This window comes from Paramisgurnus dabryanus, chromosome 10, assembly GCF_030506205.2.
Source record: "Paramisgurnus dabryanus chromosome 10, PD_genome_1.1, whole genome shotgun sequence".
Classification (NCBI taxonomy): domain Eukaryota; kingdom Metazoa; phylum Chordata; class Actinopteri; order Cypriniformes; family Cobitidae; genus Paramisgurnus; species Paramisgurnus dabryanus.
The window spans coordinates 33637069-33650995 of NC_133346.1; the positions used below are offsets into that span (position 1 = coordinate 33637069).

The window sequence follows — 13927 nt, forward strand, 5'->3', positions numbered from 1 at the left end:
TATTGGATGTTCCTGTGTTGCTCCTCGTGTTTTGTTTCTGTTCATTTTATATTAAATGTTATTTATTTCATGGTGAACCCTGCGTATGTGTCCAACTTCCTGTTACCCAGTCATGACAGAATGATCCGGCCAGACTGGACGCAGCGGGTTCACGGAGGGTGGCTCCCCCAGGAGTTTCGTCGAGGGGGAGTAGTGACATCGGGGTTCATTCCCCATCAGCCCCGATGTCTCTTGGGGACCACCGTGAGCGATCGCTCGCTCCTGCGAGCATGCGGGAGGAGGATCGGCCCAGGCGGTCCCCCAACGGTTGAGTCGTCGTCGACGGTCCCTCGGAGAACCACCATCCTGCTCGCAGGGGGATCCGGAACGGACCACGCCCGATCATTTCCCCGGGGTGGCTACCGTGAGAGGGTCTCCGTTTCCGCGAGGGGATGGGAGATGACTTCCGGGGGCAGCTGATCGTCGGCGATTCCCAGGAGGGGGGTAATTCGTCTGCCTCGGTTCTCGGAGCGATCGCTCCGGTTCTCCTGGCGCAGTCCGGCCTACCGTTCCTGTTGGTCTCATCCCGGCGGCTGCCGGCTTCGCCAGGGTCCCCAAGCCCTCCACCCCTCCCTTGGACTCTCGCTACCAGACTTTTGTGTTTGTTTTGTTTAGGTGAGTGTCTGGTAGCCACTCTTAGAGGGAGGGGTCATGTCACGGTGATCCGTGTCATGTTTTGTTTGTCTCTCCGATTACGTCACCTGGACATTCACGGACTGATTCATCACACCTGTTCCCGGTTAAGTGTTGTGTATTTATACTGCTGTCTGTTTCTCACCTGTCGCCGGATCATTGTCGTAACTTTCTTGTCTGTTCCTGTTGGTTTCTGTATTGGATGTTCCTGTGTTGCTCCTCGTGTTTTGTTTCTGTTCATTTTATATTAAATGTTATTTATTTCATGGTGAACCCTGCGTATGTGTCCAACTTCCTGTTACCCAGTCATGACAGTTAATCCACGATTAGGCTTGTTGCAATAGTCTGTGTAACCGGCAATACACAGTGCTTTAACCTCTCATTAGGTCACTTGCCCACTGAGGCACCATCTTCCACCGTAGTTTTGATGTTTTTCTTGTAATAAAATAATTTCGTTTTGTTAGAGGGCAGACATTAAAAACTGAATGTGTCTGTTGCCTGAATTCAGTGCGAGTGAACGTCGGTCACATCACAGAGCAGCCGGTGTCAGAGTGTGTGAGGAAAGGTGGTTATAATTTACATGCAGTAGGGGAAATGATTATTGAACGAGTCAATTTTTTCAGTACATATATTTCCAATAAGGTTATTCACATTAAATTTTCACCAGACATCAGTATTAACTCAAGAAATCAACAAATATAAAGAATTCAAAGCATTAAAGTCCATAAAGTTATGGGCAATAAAGTTGAATGACACAGGAAAATGATTAAAAGGAAAACAGGAAAACACGTTAAGAAAAAGGTAGTCACAGGGTGCACCATTTCCTAGATCGTGTGCATCACAATTTGTCTTTAATCAAACTCTAATAAATCAGCAGCTTCACCCATTTGATCCTAAGTTCCCATTTGACCCAGTAGTCCAAGTGTTTGATCCCATCCATATTAAACAACTGACTTACTATGTGTTCTGTTGGTATGTCCTTGGTGGGTGACCGTGATTTTGCCAAGTAGGGAGTGTTCCTGGATTAACATCTCTTTGTTGATCCTGGATCCACATTTCAATCAACCAATCACAGCCCTCTGATGTCATCAGTGTGTGCCTACCAAACCATCACCGATTGACCACATGTGGATTCCCTCCATTTTCCACCCCAGCAGGCTAAAAGAGGTAAGATATTACATCGATCCTGTTGAATTTGACCCAAAAATGAAATTTTGTAAAAGCATTTATCGCAAAAATCATGCAATTCAACTGAATAAATATAATTTCAGCATTTTTGTGACCAAAAGCATCGTGTACAAAAACTGATTTTGCTTATGATCTACTGTTAATTATTACAACGTTTAAGGAGATTATATTAAAATATTTTTTTAAACTAGTGTTAGACTGCATTTTTGCCTTTTCTGTTTAAACGAGCTGTTGGCTGTATTAAGGAGTTTCAAAATTAAAGTTTGTGTATGTTGGCATTGATCCCATTAGAATAATTTCAAAACAGTCGAAAAGTGTTACTTTTTATATGGTACAGTCTGAAATAACAAAAAATTGTATTTAGAATCATTTCAATACAGTCTAAATTCCTGCACCATAATAATTTCTGTTTAAATTTTCTGTTTAAATTCGCTGATGTTGATCCTGGACCATCATAATAATTTCTGTTTAAATTCGCTTATGTTGATCCTGGACCATCATAATAATTTCTGTTTAAATTCGCTTATGTTGATCCTGCACCACCATCGTAATAATTTCTGTTTAAATTCGGTGATGTTGATCCTGGACCATCATAATCATTTCTGTTTAAATTCGCTTATGTTGATCCTGGACCATCATAATAATTTCTGTTTAAATTCGCTTATGTTGATCCTGCACCACCATCGTAATAATTTCTGTTTAAATTCGTTTATGTTGATCCTGGACCATCATAATCATTTCTGTTTAAATTCGCTGGTGTTGATCCTGGACCATCGTAATAATTTCTGTTTAAATTCGCTGATGTTGATCCTGCACCATCATAATAATTTCTGTGTAAATTCGCTTATGTTGATCCTGGACCATCATAATCATTTCTGTTTAAATTCGCTGGTGTTGATCCTGGACCATCGTAATAATTTCTGTTTAAATTCGGTGATGTTGATCCTGGACCATCATAATCATTTCTGTTTAAATTCGTTTATGTTGATCCTGGACCATCATAATCATTTCTGTTTAAATTCGCTGGTGTTGATCCTGGACCATCGTAATAATTTCTGTTTAAATTCGCTGATGTTGATCCTGCACCATCATAATAATTTCTGTGTAAATTCGCTGATGTTGATCCTGGACCATCATAATCATTTCTGTTTAAATTCGCTGGTGTTGATCCTGGACCATCGTAATAATTTCTGTTTAAATTCGCTGATGTTGATCCTGCACCATCATAATAATTTCTGTGTAAATTCGCTTATGTTGATCCTGCACCACCATCGTAATAATTTCTGTTTAAATTCGGTGATGTTGATCCTGGACCATCATAATCATTTCTGTTTAAATTCGTTTATGTTTATCCTGGACCATCATAATCATTTCTGTTTAAATTCGCTGGTGTTGATCCTGGACCATCGTAATAATTTCTGTTTAAATTCGCTGATGTTGATCCTGCACCATCATAATAATTTCTGTGTAAATTCGCTGATGTTAATCCTGGACCATCATAATAATTTCTTTTTAAATTCGCTAATGTTGATCCTGGACCACCATCATAATAATTTCTGTGTAAATTTGCTGATGTTCATCCTGGACCATCATAATAATTTCTGTTTAAATTCGGTGATGTTGATCCTGGACCATCATAATCATTTCTGTTTAAATTCGTTTATGTTGATCCTGGACCATCATAATCATTTCTGTTTAAATTCGCTGATGTTGATCCTGGACCATCATAATCATTTCTGTTTAAATTCGGTGATGTTGATCCTGGACCATCATAATCATTTCTGATTAAATTCGGTGATGTTGATCCTGGACCATCATAATCATTTTTGTTTAAATTCGCTGATGTTGATCCTGGACCATCATAATCATTTTTGTTTAAATTCGCTGATGTTGATCCTGGACCATCATAATAATTTCTGTTTAAATTCGCTGGTGTTGATCCTGGACCATCATAATATTTTCTGTTTAAATTCGCTGATGTTGATCCTGGACCATCATAATCATTTCTGTTTAAATTCGGTGATGTTGATCCTGGACCATCATAATCATTTCTGTTTAAATTCGCTGATGTTGATCCTGGACCATCATAATATTTTCTGTTTAAATTCGCTGATGTTGATCCTGGACCATCATAATAATTTCTGTTTAAATTCGCTGATGTTGATCCTGGACCATCAAAATAATTTCAGTTTAAATGCATTGGGTTAGAGAACTTGTTATACTTGTTGGAATTATATTTGTTAACAGTTTTTTTCTCTTTCGTTGTTTACAGTGATACTTTACAGTCGCATCACATATGATTTATTATGACTGGTAAGGGTGCAATTAGAATTTTCATATTATAAATAATTATAATAATTTTTCCAGTAATTTCTTTCTTTACACAGATCGCACTTTAGAGTCCTTAGTGGGCTGTATTGGGCCTTACAGTCTTTCAGCTGGCCATTTAAAAGCACTGTATGAGCCAGGTTACATTCCAGATGTGGTGAGTTAATACCGCATTCTAAATGACAGATGGCTTTTTTAACGGTTTCTAACTACAGCTATTATCAATAGGTAATAGATGCCCTCATGTTTATCATCTGCAAGGTATGTTATTTGAAATTAACCATTTAAGTACAATTATATTTTGGTACTAAAAATAGACCTTTTCTCATTAAGAAATACCAGGATGTGTACAGTATTTGCACCCAGTCAATGACGAAGATTCTGTCCGGATCACAGAGGGTCAAAAGTCACTACTTTTGCAAGGTGCATTAAATATTTTACATACTTGATAATTTATTATTTAATATAAGTAAGACATTTGCCTTTCTAAATAATAAAGCTATGACACTAGTCTCACCAAGTGGAATTACAGAAATGTGCATTGTTTTCATTGGGTTAAGTACTTTCAATGGTTGAGCCAGTGTAACCAAGGCAGAAGTTGTAAAGACTAATAGTCCAACTGCAGGAAGGTTTGCCAAGAAATTTCATGCTCCCTTGTAAAAAATTTTTTTTTGTATTTTCAAAATACCTTTTAAAAAGGTCATAATATGTTTCATTTTGGTACAGACATTTGGTACATTTGAGTAACCAGTATGCACCTTTTAGGTATAAAAGTGTACCGCCCCAGTGACAGCTTTTGTACCTTCTTGTACCCTTTTCTCTGAGAATGTAGCACACAAGTAGTACATATTTGCATCATCTTTCACACGAACACAAATTTACCTAAAGTAAGAGAATGTTTTAACTTTGAAAAATTGATAACTAATCATTCTGTCTTTCTAGAAAAACATACTTAAAAGCTATGAGAGAGTCATTGGTGCTGTGCTGGAAAATAAAAATCACTGGACACTTTTTGTAAGTACACCAAATCATACCATACCATTTTTTTAAGCTAATGCTTAGAAATGACCATTTGTGTTTTTCATCCTGCAACAACAAAAAAAATTGACATTTGAGGATTATTATGAGATGACTGTATCTTCTGTACTTATTCTGTAGTTCTGTGACCTAACTAAACAAGAGGTCACATACTTGGATTCATTTGGTGAGACAAATGAAAAGAAAGAGAAGATTCTTAAGAACTGGAGGTAGTAAATTTACATTAACATTGAACGATGTTTTGGCCTGTACAAAGTTTCTACCTGTCTTATTTAGTTGATCCTAGTATGTTACCTAAAAAAATGTAAATTCTGTTGTCATTTGTTCACTCTCAAACTGCTCCAAACCATATGTTTTTTTTATTCTGTTGAAAACAAAAATATTTTGAATAACATTGGTAACAAAACAACATACTACTTGAACAACTTCTTCCGCATTCTTTTAAGTCTGGCTATCCATTTTGGTAACAGCTTTCAGTGTATGTAAATGCAGAAATCATGGTACATTGATCCATATCATACACCCAGCACAATGCAATTGAAGGTGCTATGCAAGTGTCTCTTAGCTAGTTTCAGCCTGACACGGTTATCATTTTACAGTTAGTAATATGCACAACCCCCGCACATTCATAAAGATAAAGATAAAAATACCTTTATTTCATAATGGATACTCATTGCATGTATCAGAATTACATATTTGCAGGAATGACAAATGCAGATCTGGTTTCCTCTCTGGAGAAGCGTTCAATCGTTGCTCTTGCAAATTTCACAAGAATAACTTCTTCAGTGTTCACTGGTTGGTGAGCTTGGTTTAAGCGAAGCTCTGTCTGTGAAACCAGTCCATAGTTCTTGCACTGTCAGAAAAAAAAACCGTAGAAAACTGTACCTTTTTTGTCGATCCCAATGTACCGTTTTGTACCTTTACAGGTATATAAACATAATACAATGTTGTACATTTTACTGTTCCTTAAGGATCGATTGTGTACCTTTAAAGGTACAGTTAACTGTTTTGTACCCCTAAAATTGAACTGGTACAAAATTGTTCCTTAAGGTACACAATTGGTCCTTATGGTATAATATTGTACCCCATAAGGTACAACATTTTAATTTGTTGTATACCCATAAAGGTATAAAAAGGTACACCTTTGTACCTTTTTTCTGACAGTGTAGGTTTTTGAGTTATCTGCGTTCTCAAATATGTAAGTGCAAATATGCAAGTTTGTACAAGTGGTTCCTTGAAGTATTCCTCATCGTGCAAGTTTTATACAACCATGTCAGTGTGACATTGTTTTTATATTATATTTATACTTGTTAACACACATTGACAAACTTTATTGTACAAACCTACGTGTCTATATGTTTTTTAACTTGTTTTTCACACTTTAATGATACATTCTCAGTAGTAGTTATCAGTAGGGTACATGACAAGTTTTCGTAATAAAACATTTCTTGCTAAAAATGTATCAATCAGTACTTTTTAACTTGAGCAAACTATTTGAAATTGTATGTACTTAAAGGAACAGTGTGTAGGATTGTGGCCAAAACTGGTACTGCAATCACAAAACTTGTGTCTAAAACTGGTACTGCAATCACACAACTGGGGCCTGTTCTTTGTACGTCGCTAACTGGATTTGATTGTTGACGATTTGGCATTATCTTGGATCGTTTGGTTCTTCGAAGCTCATCCTAGAGTTGCTGTCATAGCAACAGGTCCGTAAGCTCAAACCTGCTCGGGAGCAGGCTTATTTCATGTAAACAAGATTAGTTTGTACCTTTTTAAGTGGATGTGATACGGAAAATCTGACGCAGTCGCGTATTCTCCATTATACGAGCGCAATCTGCGTAAGATGCATGATTAATATAAAGAGCTTTTCAAATTCAACACGTTATAAAAAAGGATAGATTTATTAAATCTTTTTGCGATGTTATTTTAAAAATATATAATATAACAAATATTCTTTTTCTGTACTTGTGCAACTTGTTTTTGTGTAACAGGTGTTTTGATTAGTATTCTTAAACGAATGAGAAGACAAACATGCTGATCACATTCATTTTAAATTTGTTTGAATTTTCCTTAATAAAAACAGCAATCAATCATACCCAGCACTAATAGATGTTATGTACAATAAAGACTCTTACTCAGTGTGAAATAATTTTCATTTAAATAAACTAATCTCCTATTTTAGTTTTGTCTTTAGATTGTCAAGTAGCTTACAATGTCATGGATGAAAGGGTTTTCGTTTAGTATCTGTTTTATCTTTAAAACGTTGTCTACAAATATGTTACCCTGTCCCTTTCCTGTGACAAAAATGACCAAAATAACCAAATAAGTTTTTTGCACATATTTTCAGATATATCTTTATCTTCTTTACGACACTTTTCTGTGCAGACTCAGCAGATGCAGGACTTTCAGTTAACGTGGAATACTGCTAATATAGTCAGAAATCCGTTAAGAATAATGCAATTGAAGTAAACTTATTTAACCACTTGCATATAGTTTCTCTAAAGGACTACCATCTGAGAGGATTTCTTTACTGTCATCTGCATTGCTATCAGAAACGGTTGCATTTTATAATCTTTTGATGTAGAATAACATTCCCAGACAGCACACGTACGTCTGCCCGACGTCGGCTCAAGAGCGTACGTCGGCCTCCTTATCTGAAACATCTAATAAGTATCGGCCAGGCATCGGCCAAATCTTCAGTCAAGTCAACGGTATTTCCCGCTCATCAAGCTTGTCTGTTACGTCGGCTTTGGGTCGGATAACTATACCGGAGGCCGATGCCGCGCTTCTCTCTGTTGGTGCGTGTCCAGTTACTCCTCCCTTTGCAATGCAACCCACCAGAGCAAAGGCGACATCATGGGTGTATCAAGTATGTACAAGAACTAAGTAAATGATAATAAGTGAAGAAATATGGAATCCGTTAAGTAAATGTAAATGTTTTAATATACATGTTGCGAATTCATATGGTTTATCTATTATTGTACGTTACTTATCTCGTTAATGTGTTGGGTTACGTGAAATGCGCAGTGCATAGTTTAAAGCATATACGTTTCTAGCGTAAGTGTGGTATTCTCTGTTACGAAAGTATACTAGCTGGAGTTTTCGTAGAGTTCGCAAGCTTTTCACTCGTGTGCAGCATCCTTCAGTGCAAGTTTAAGTTTATGACACAGTAAGTTCATATCATTATACTACGTTTAATGATTAATGTTTGTGTGCACCGTAACTATTTCTGGCATTACGCCAGTTTTGCCGCTGTTTCGTGATCTGTATAATTATCAGTGTAATCGCGCTAACACTTGCGTTAGCACGGGTGCTTATAACACTAATACCTGCAATATATGTTTAGTTCTTCTTATTATGGGCATAATCCTGTATTCTACAGTTTGTTATCTGTTGCTATAATAGCTGCATAACGTGATTTATGCTATTATATTTCTTTCCGTAGTTTATATCCTTGCTTAGTGTATATATGAGAGTTCATGATGTTTCATTTGTAATACGATTGAATCCGTATGTAGACAGGTTATTTTTTATGTCTTATTTGTTTATTACAGAAACTACCTCAGTTGAATACTGGCATGTGTACAAGGTTGAAACTTGCATAAATAAAAGCGAAATCTGATGACTCCTCCCTAATCAGAGTACTGAAGTGGTTAACAGCCTTTAAAACTAGCAATCAGTGGGGTAATTCTCAACAATAAAAGTAAAAATAAATAAAATAGCAGCGCTTTCTTTGCTTTTAATGACACACAGCTGCTAAGTTCCATTAATCCGAAGCAGGAGGGGGTAGTAATGTACATACGCTGGTTGCCAGCCGCCGTTAATACTCAAGTAAGTTAGAGAAAAGACAACTCGGGAAAGTGAGTACAAATAAGGGATTATTGGCTTGTTTACACGTATCATTGTTTTGTGTCCCCCTCCTTCGTAAAAAACAGACAATTCCACGTCAACTCGAACACGCAAAACCCCGGTATGAAGCATTGTCATGAGCATGCCAAACCAACAGATGGCGATATATTCCTTAACCCAGAGAAGCCACTCCAGTCTCGTCTTGCCATGAACAAGGAAAAAATGCGGGAGCTGACTTCGCAGACGTACGTGGCTCAGGTAAGTTTTCGACAAAAATCTTATATTTAAAGTCTTAAAAGTTAGTATAAGGCACTCCGTCTACTACAGCACAGCAAATAAAGTCATAACGTTTGTAGTACTAGCAGCGCTATTCAGATTTGATGCATTTTTGCTAAAATGTTTTATTTAATAGAGATTATAATTTCCATTATTTTTATCAATCTAAATACCTTTCACTTGTTCAGTATTGTGTTTTTGTTGCTATGTAAACGATGAACTTAATATAGGCAGATGGCCATTGCTTTTCTGAACAGCAGTTGGAAGTATTCTGAGGTAATTTAAATTTTAGGAAAAATATGAGGATGATTATCGATGATTATATAATTGAGTTCAATAACATAGTAATTTTGGTTGTTTCATTTCATTGTGAGTGTTTGTTTGATGTTTAAATGATCAACATAATATGGTTAATTGTTCTGTCCCGTTTGTTAGAAAAGCTTTTGCAAATATCTTGTCTGAGGTAAATTGTCATTTTAAACACATTTAGTGAGTGTGAATAATATGATTTTTGTCTCTATATATATTTATGATGCTCTGGCAGTTTTAGTTACTGTATAAAGTGTATTATTATGATCTGTATGATAGTTTGAGTGCTTACAATGGCAGCAAATTTAAAAACAAAACAAACAAAATATGTTTACATTGACATTATTTAAGTTAGTTCAGATTTTTTGACAACCATTTTGTTATGCACAGTGCAATCTGATTTACGTTATTGTATATCAGATGTATGAAATGTACAGTGATTTAATGAACAGGTGTTTCATATCATAGTCATTTGCCATACTGTGGATTTTAAACACATCAAGGGCTGGAAATGACTGAATAAATTTCTTGCCTTTTTCCTTAGCTAATATTTCCCTCATATTTGTTTCCTCTCTTCTTGTGTGTAAACAGGTCATTGGCACTGCTGTGTAAGTGTTTCACTGACAGACACCTCAAGACATTTTAGTGGGTGTAACTGGACATCATTTATGTTAATCTGTAATATTCAATTATTATGTTTTATGTCTTTGCAAAACAGATCACAACATCATTTGCTGTAAGTTGTTTTTAACCAGCTGTTACAAACATTTTTATTATTTGACTTTAACCCTAAGTGTTTTTGATCTTAACCATACTGTCATATTAGTTTTATCGGAGATAGGACATAGAGGTACTAAGCCATCTGTTTCTCTGTGCAGGGCATGTACATCTAGGATGCGATCAATCCAGATGAGATTCTCTCCAATGCCAGCAAACCGACAGTGGAAGACACGAGCCAGCACTTCTCCCACCACATTGCCTCAGGCTTTTGAGATACCGACTTATAACTGCTTCTCCCCCCTATGTTGGGATCACCGGGGCCTCCATCGCCCGGGATGTACACGCTACATTAGGTGTAGGTAAGACGCACACTCACTGCTTCCCTGGTGCTTGTGTTCTCAATGTTTCTGTGCAGGTGCCTGGGATAATGAAGACAATTTGGGTTGTCGTGTTACACGCCAGGTGAACAACATCAGAGTGCGGCAGTCAGAGATCCTAAAGAAGGACTCCATATGTTTAGTCGAGACAGTACGCCGTACATCTCTTACGACGAGGATATTTGTTTCAGGACCGCTTTCCCGATACTGACAAGGACATTTAAGGTTCAATGGACAACTTGCTTTCAATGAATGGTTAATGTCTGTAGCCTTTTTCACACACATATTATGGAAAAAATACAGAGTACACATCCGGGAGTTGTTCGGGATTATTTGATTTTTGTTAATTCACGCTGCCAATATTTCTCTCTCGAGAAACCACACGTGTATTTTTTTGTTTATGATAAGATCATAAAGGAGTGCGTTACACCAGTGCTTCCCAATCCTGGTCCTCGAGCACGCCCTCTCAAAAAGTTTAGATGTCTCCTTATTTAACTCATCAGCTTGTTAGGGAGACATGTTTACCATTTTGGAAGGAGGCTGATAAGTTGAATCAGGTGTTTTAAATAAGTTTTTGGGAGGGGGTGCTCGAGGACCAGGATTGGGAAGCACTGAGTTACACGCTGTTTTGTTATGCTGGTGAATGTTCATAGCTGATAGTGACGAGCCCCCTGATTTCTTCTTCAGTCCAGTTTGCAGATTTTTCTCATTGTGAATGTTAATCTGCATTTAAATCTGCCATGTCAAAGGGGAAAAGACTATATTTTTGTCGTGATGACACAATATTTATGTTGACTAATTATCAACGTTGAAATTGACACCGCCGATTCTATCCACCAAACGCAACAGCTCTAAGTCTAGCATACACATAATTGCATTCACTAACCTTTGCCTCAGGTTATAAATAACTTAATAATCACAACCATCCACTACCTAAAAAGCTATGAACAGCAGTCATGCAAATTTTCTCAATTTGCTTTTCTATTTCTACTAGCAATTATGTGAGCTGCAGTCTGGATCCTGCCTCTGTCAGATCACCTAACACAAATGGAAAGATGACATCGACCCTTGCAAGGACTTCAGGCGATCCCAGCACTGGACTACATACAGTGGTAATCATGTGCGTTTCATGTTTAACTTTGGATACTTTTGGAGATCATTTCATCTTCCCCTCGCTTAAATGTTTACATTATCAGAATTTTTTTACCAGGGGTGCCCAAACTTGTGCATGTCCCTGTACTGATATATACTATACAAATAATATAAGTTGAATTTACTTATTTGAAACGCATTATACTAAACACTACACTGCAATGTTGTTTTTAACATTTGTGCATAATATATGATTTTTTGTCTTTTTCCTTCATTAGATTTTCAGTAGTCCGTGTCAAATTTTCTTTCAAGGTGAGATAGCTTTACATGTTTTTTATTGTGCTTTAGTGGTCAAACAGGCCCGGTTTATGTTCTTAACCAGCATGAGTTTATTTATTGTGATATACACAAAACAAGATATTTTGATAAATGATGTTAAGTACACAGCTGCTCATTTACTTCAATAAAATGTCTCTTTCCTATTATGGAAGTCAATGGGTACCATCAACTGTATGATTGACATCATTTATCAGATTAAAGAATTTTTGGCAAGTTTATAACAACATGAAGGTGAGTAAATGATACAATTATAATTTTTACGTAAACTTTTAGCTTTAAAGGATTATTTACTCCACCCCATGCTATCCAAGATGTTTGTCTTTCTTTCTTTAGCCAAACACAATCAGAGTTATATTAAATACTGTCCTGGCCAGTGGCGGCTCGTGACTGCTCTTCTGAGGGGTGCGAATTCAAAATAAGTGTTCAGAGTGTCATGTGTGTTGCTCGTGTCTTCAAAAATATGTGTTTGTTACATCATGTAAACCATGTGCATCACGTGTCTTGTCAAAAGAAGTGCCTGCTGCACACGCGTCAAAACCTTTTATGATAAAAGAGATGCTCATGTTCACAAAATACACGCAACACATTCACTTAACATTAAACTCTGATTACGCATGAGATAATGCAGGTATCTTTTATCATAAACCATTATGACGTGTGTGCAGCAGGCACTTATTTTGAAATGACACGTGATTCACATGCGATACGCCTAACACGTATTTTAAAATGACGAACCACACACATGACGGGCTACATACATGTTGGGATGAGCTTCGCATTGCATTGTGCGCCCTCGGAAAATAAGTCATTGTCCGCCACTGGTCCTGGTTCTTCAATGCTTAATAATGGCATTGACTGGGCATCAATGTTTTGAAGTTCCAAAAGTGCATCCATCCATCATTAAAGTGATCCATATATAACCCAGTGGGTCTTCTGATGCAAAATGATAGGCTTGTGAGAAAAACTTTATATTTTAAGCTTTAAGCGAGTTACGATGTATATGTAATGTAAACAGACTACAACAACTCAATCGCATTGTTTCTCACGTGTCTCTACTGCGTTTCATCAGAATTCATATTAAGACTAGTCATGAGATGCATAACATCCAATGCGATAACACGTGCCGCCATATTTAAATTGTCTTTTTAACTTTGTAAATGTCTTGTCTCTGTCATAAAAAGCTATAAATATGAATAGTTTTTCTCACAAACGTATTGTTTCGCTTCGGAAGACATTTATTAATCCACTGGGTTACATATGGATTACTTTAATGATGGATGGATAAACATTGAGCTTTGAAAAACATTGATCCCAGTCAATGACATTATAAAGCAAAAATATAAATACAATATATAAATGTAAAGAACCAGGAAATGATTTAATATAACTCTGATTGTGTTCTGTTAAAAAAGTAATAATCAGTCAATTTTCATTTTGGTGGGAGGAGTAATCCTTTAACTCATTCGAGTCATCAGACAGTCATCTTGTTGCTTTGACTGAATTCAGTTACAGATCAAAATCCCTGGTGGTAATTCAACACTGCTCAGTCTTATCTATTTAGGTACACTGACGATCCTGAAGGTGTGTTTAACATTAATAAAATAATAAAGTAATGCATAAAGTGATAATTAAACATTACTGATGATGTGTGCTGTTAACAAGCAGAAGGGTAAAGATAAACTAAAACAAAGACGTCAAAGCAACAAGATGACTTGGTTCAGACAACTCGACCCTTT

The 13927-nt window shown here is 36.7% G+C and overlaps 3 protein-coding genes across 16 annotated transcripts in view; all 3 read left to right on the plus strand.

Moving 5' to 3' along the window:
* The window catches only part of LOC135718191 (uncharacterized), a 51650-nt gene that overhangs the window by 631 nt on the left and 37092 nt on the right, over positions 1–13927 (plus strand). The gene's annotated exons all lie outside the window — the stretch shown is intronic.
* Positions 1664–13927, plus strand: part of LOC135718345 (sentrin-specific protease 2-like) — a 21227-nt gene continuing 8963 nt past the window's right edge. For 3 of the 4 annotated variants that reach the window (XM_073816105.1, XM_073816103.1, XM_073816106.1), the window contains exons 1-6: positions 3227–4173; positions 4248–4345; positions 4417–4449; positions 4522–4611; positions 5131–5202; positions 5347–5435. In XM_073816105.1, the coding sequence (XP_073672206.1) occupies positions 4167–4173; positions 4248–4345; positions 4417–4449; positions 4522–4611; positions 5131–5202; positions 5347–5435 (389 nt within the window). In that variant the 5' untranslated portion in view covers positions 3227–4166. Of the gene's footprint in view, positions 1840–3226; positions 4174–4247; positions 4346–4416; positions 4450–4521; positions 4612–5130; positions 5203–5346; positions 5436–13927 lie in introns of those variants that run through there. The other variant, XM_073816104.1, reaches the window with a different exon arrangement.
* Positions 7823–13927, plus strand: part of LOC135718189 (uncharacterized) — an 8637-nt gene continuing 2532 nt past the window's right edge. Inside the window, exons 1-10 of one of the 11 annotated variants that reach the window (XM_073816101.1) lie at positions 8207–8398; positions 8784–8870; positions 8983–9060; positions 9165–9336; positions 10255–10271; positions 10382–10399; positions 10542–10742; positions 11755–11880; positions 12131–12164; positions 12344–12422. In XM_073816101.1, the coding sequence (XP_073672202.1) occupies positions 9202–9336; positions 10255–10271; positions 10382–10399; positions 10542–10742; positions 11755–11880; positions 12131–12164; positions 12344–12412 (600 nt within the window). In that variant the 5' untranslated portion in view covers positions 8207–8398; positions 8784–8870; positions 8983–9060; positions 9165–9201 and the 3' untranslated portion in view covers positions 12413–12422. Of the gene's footprint in view, positions 8099–8204; positions 8399–8783; positions 9061–9164; positions 9337–10254; positions 10272–10381; positions 10400–10541; positions 10743–11754; positions 11881–12130; positions 12165–12343; positions 12423–13927 lie in introns of those variants that run through there. The other 10 variants (XM_073816100.1, XM_073816099.1, XM_065240459.2 and 7 more) reach the window with 10 other exon arrangements.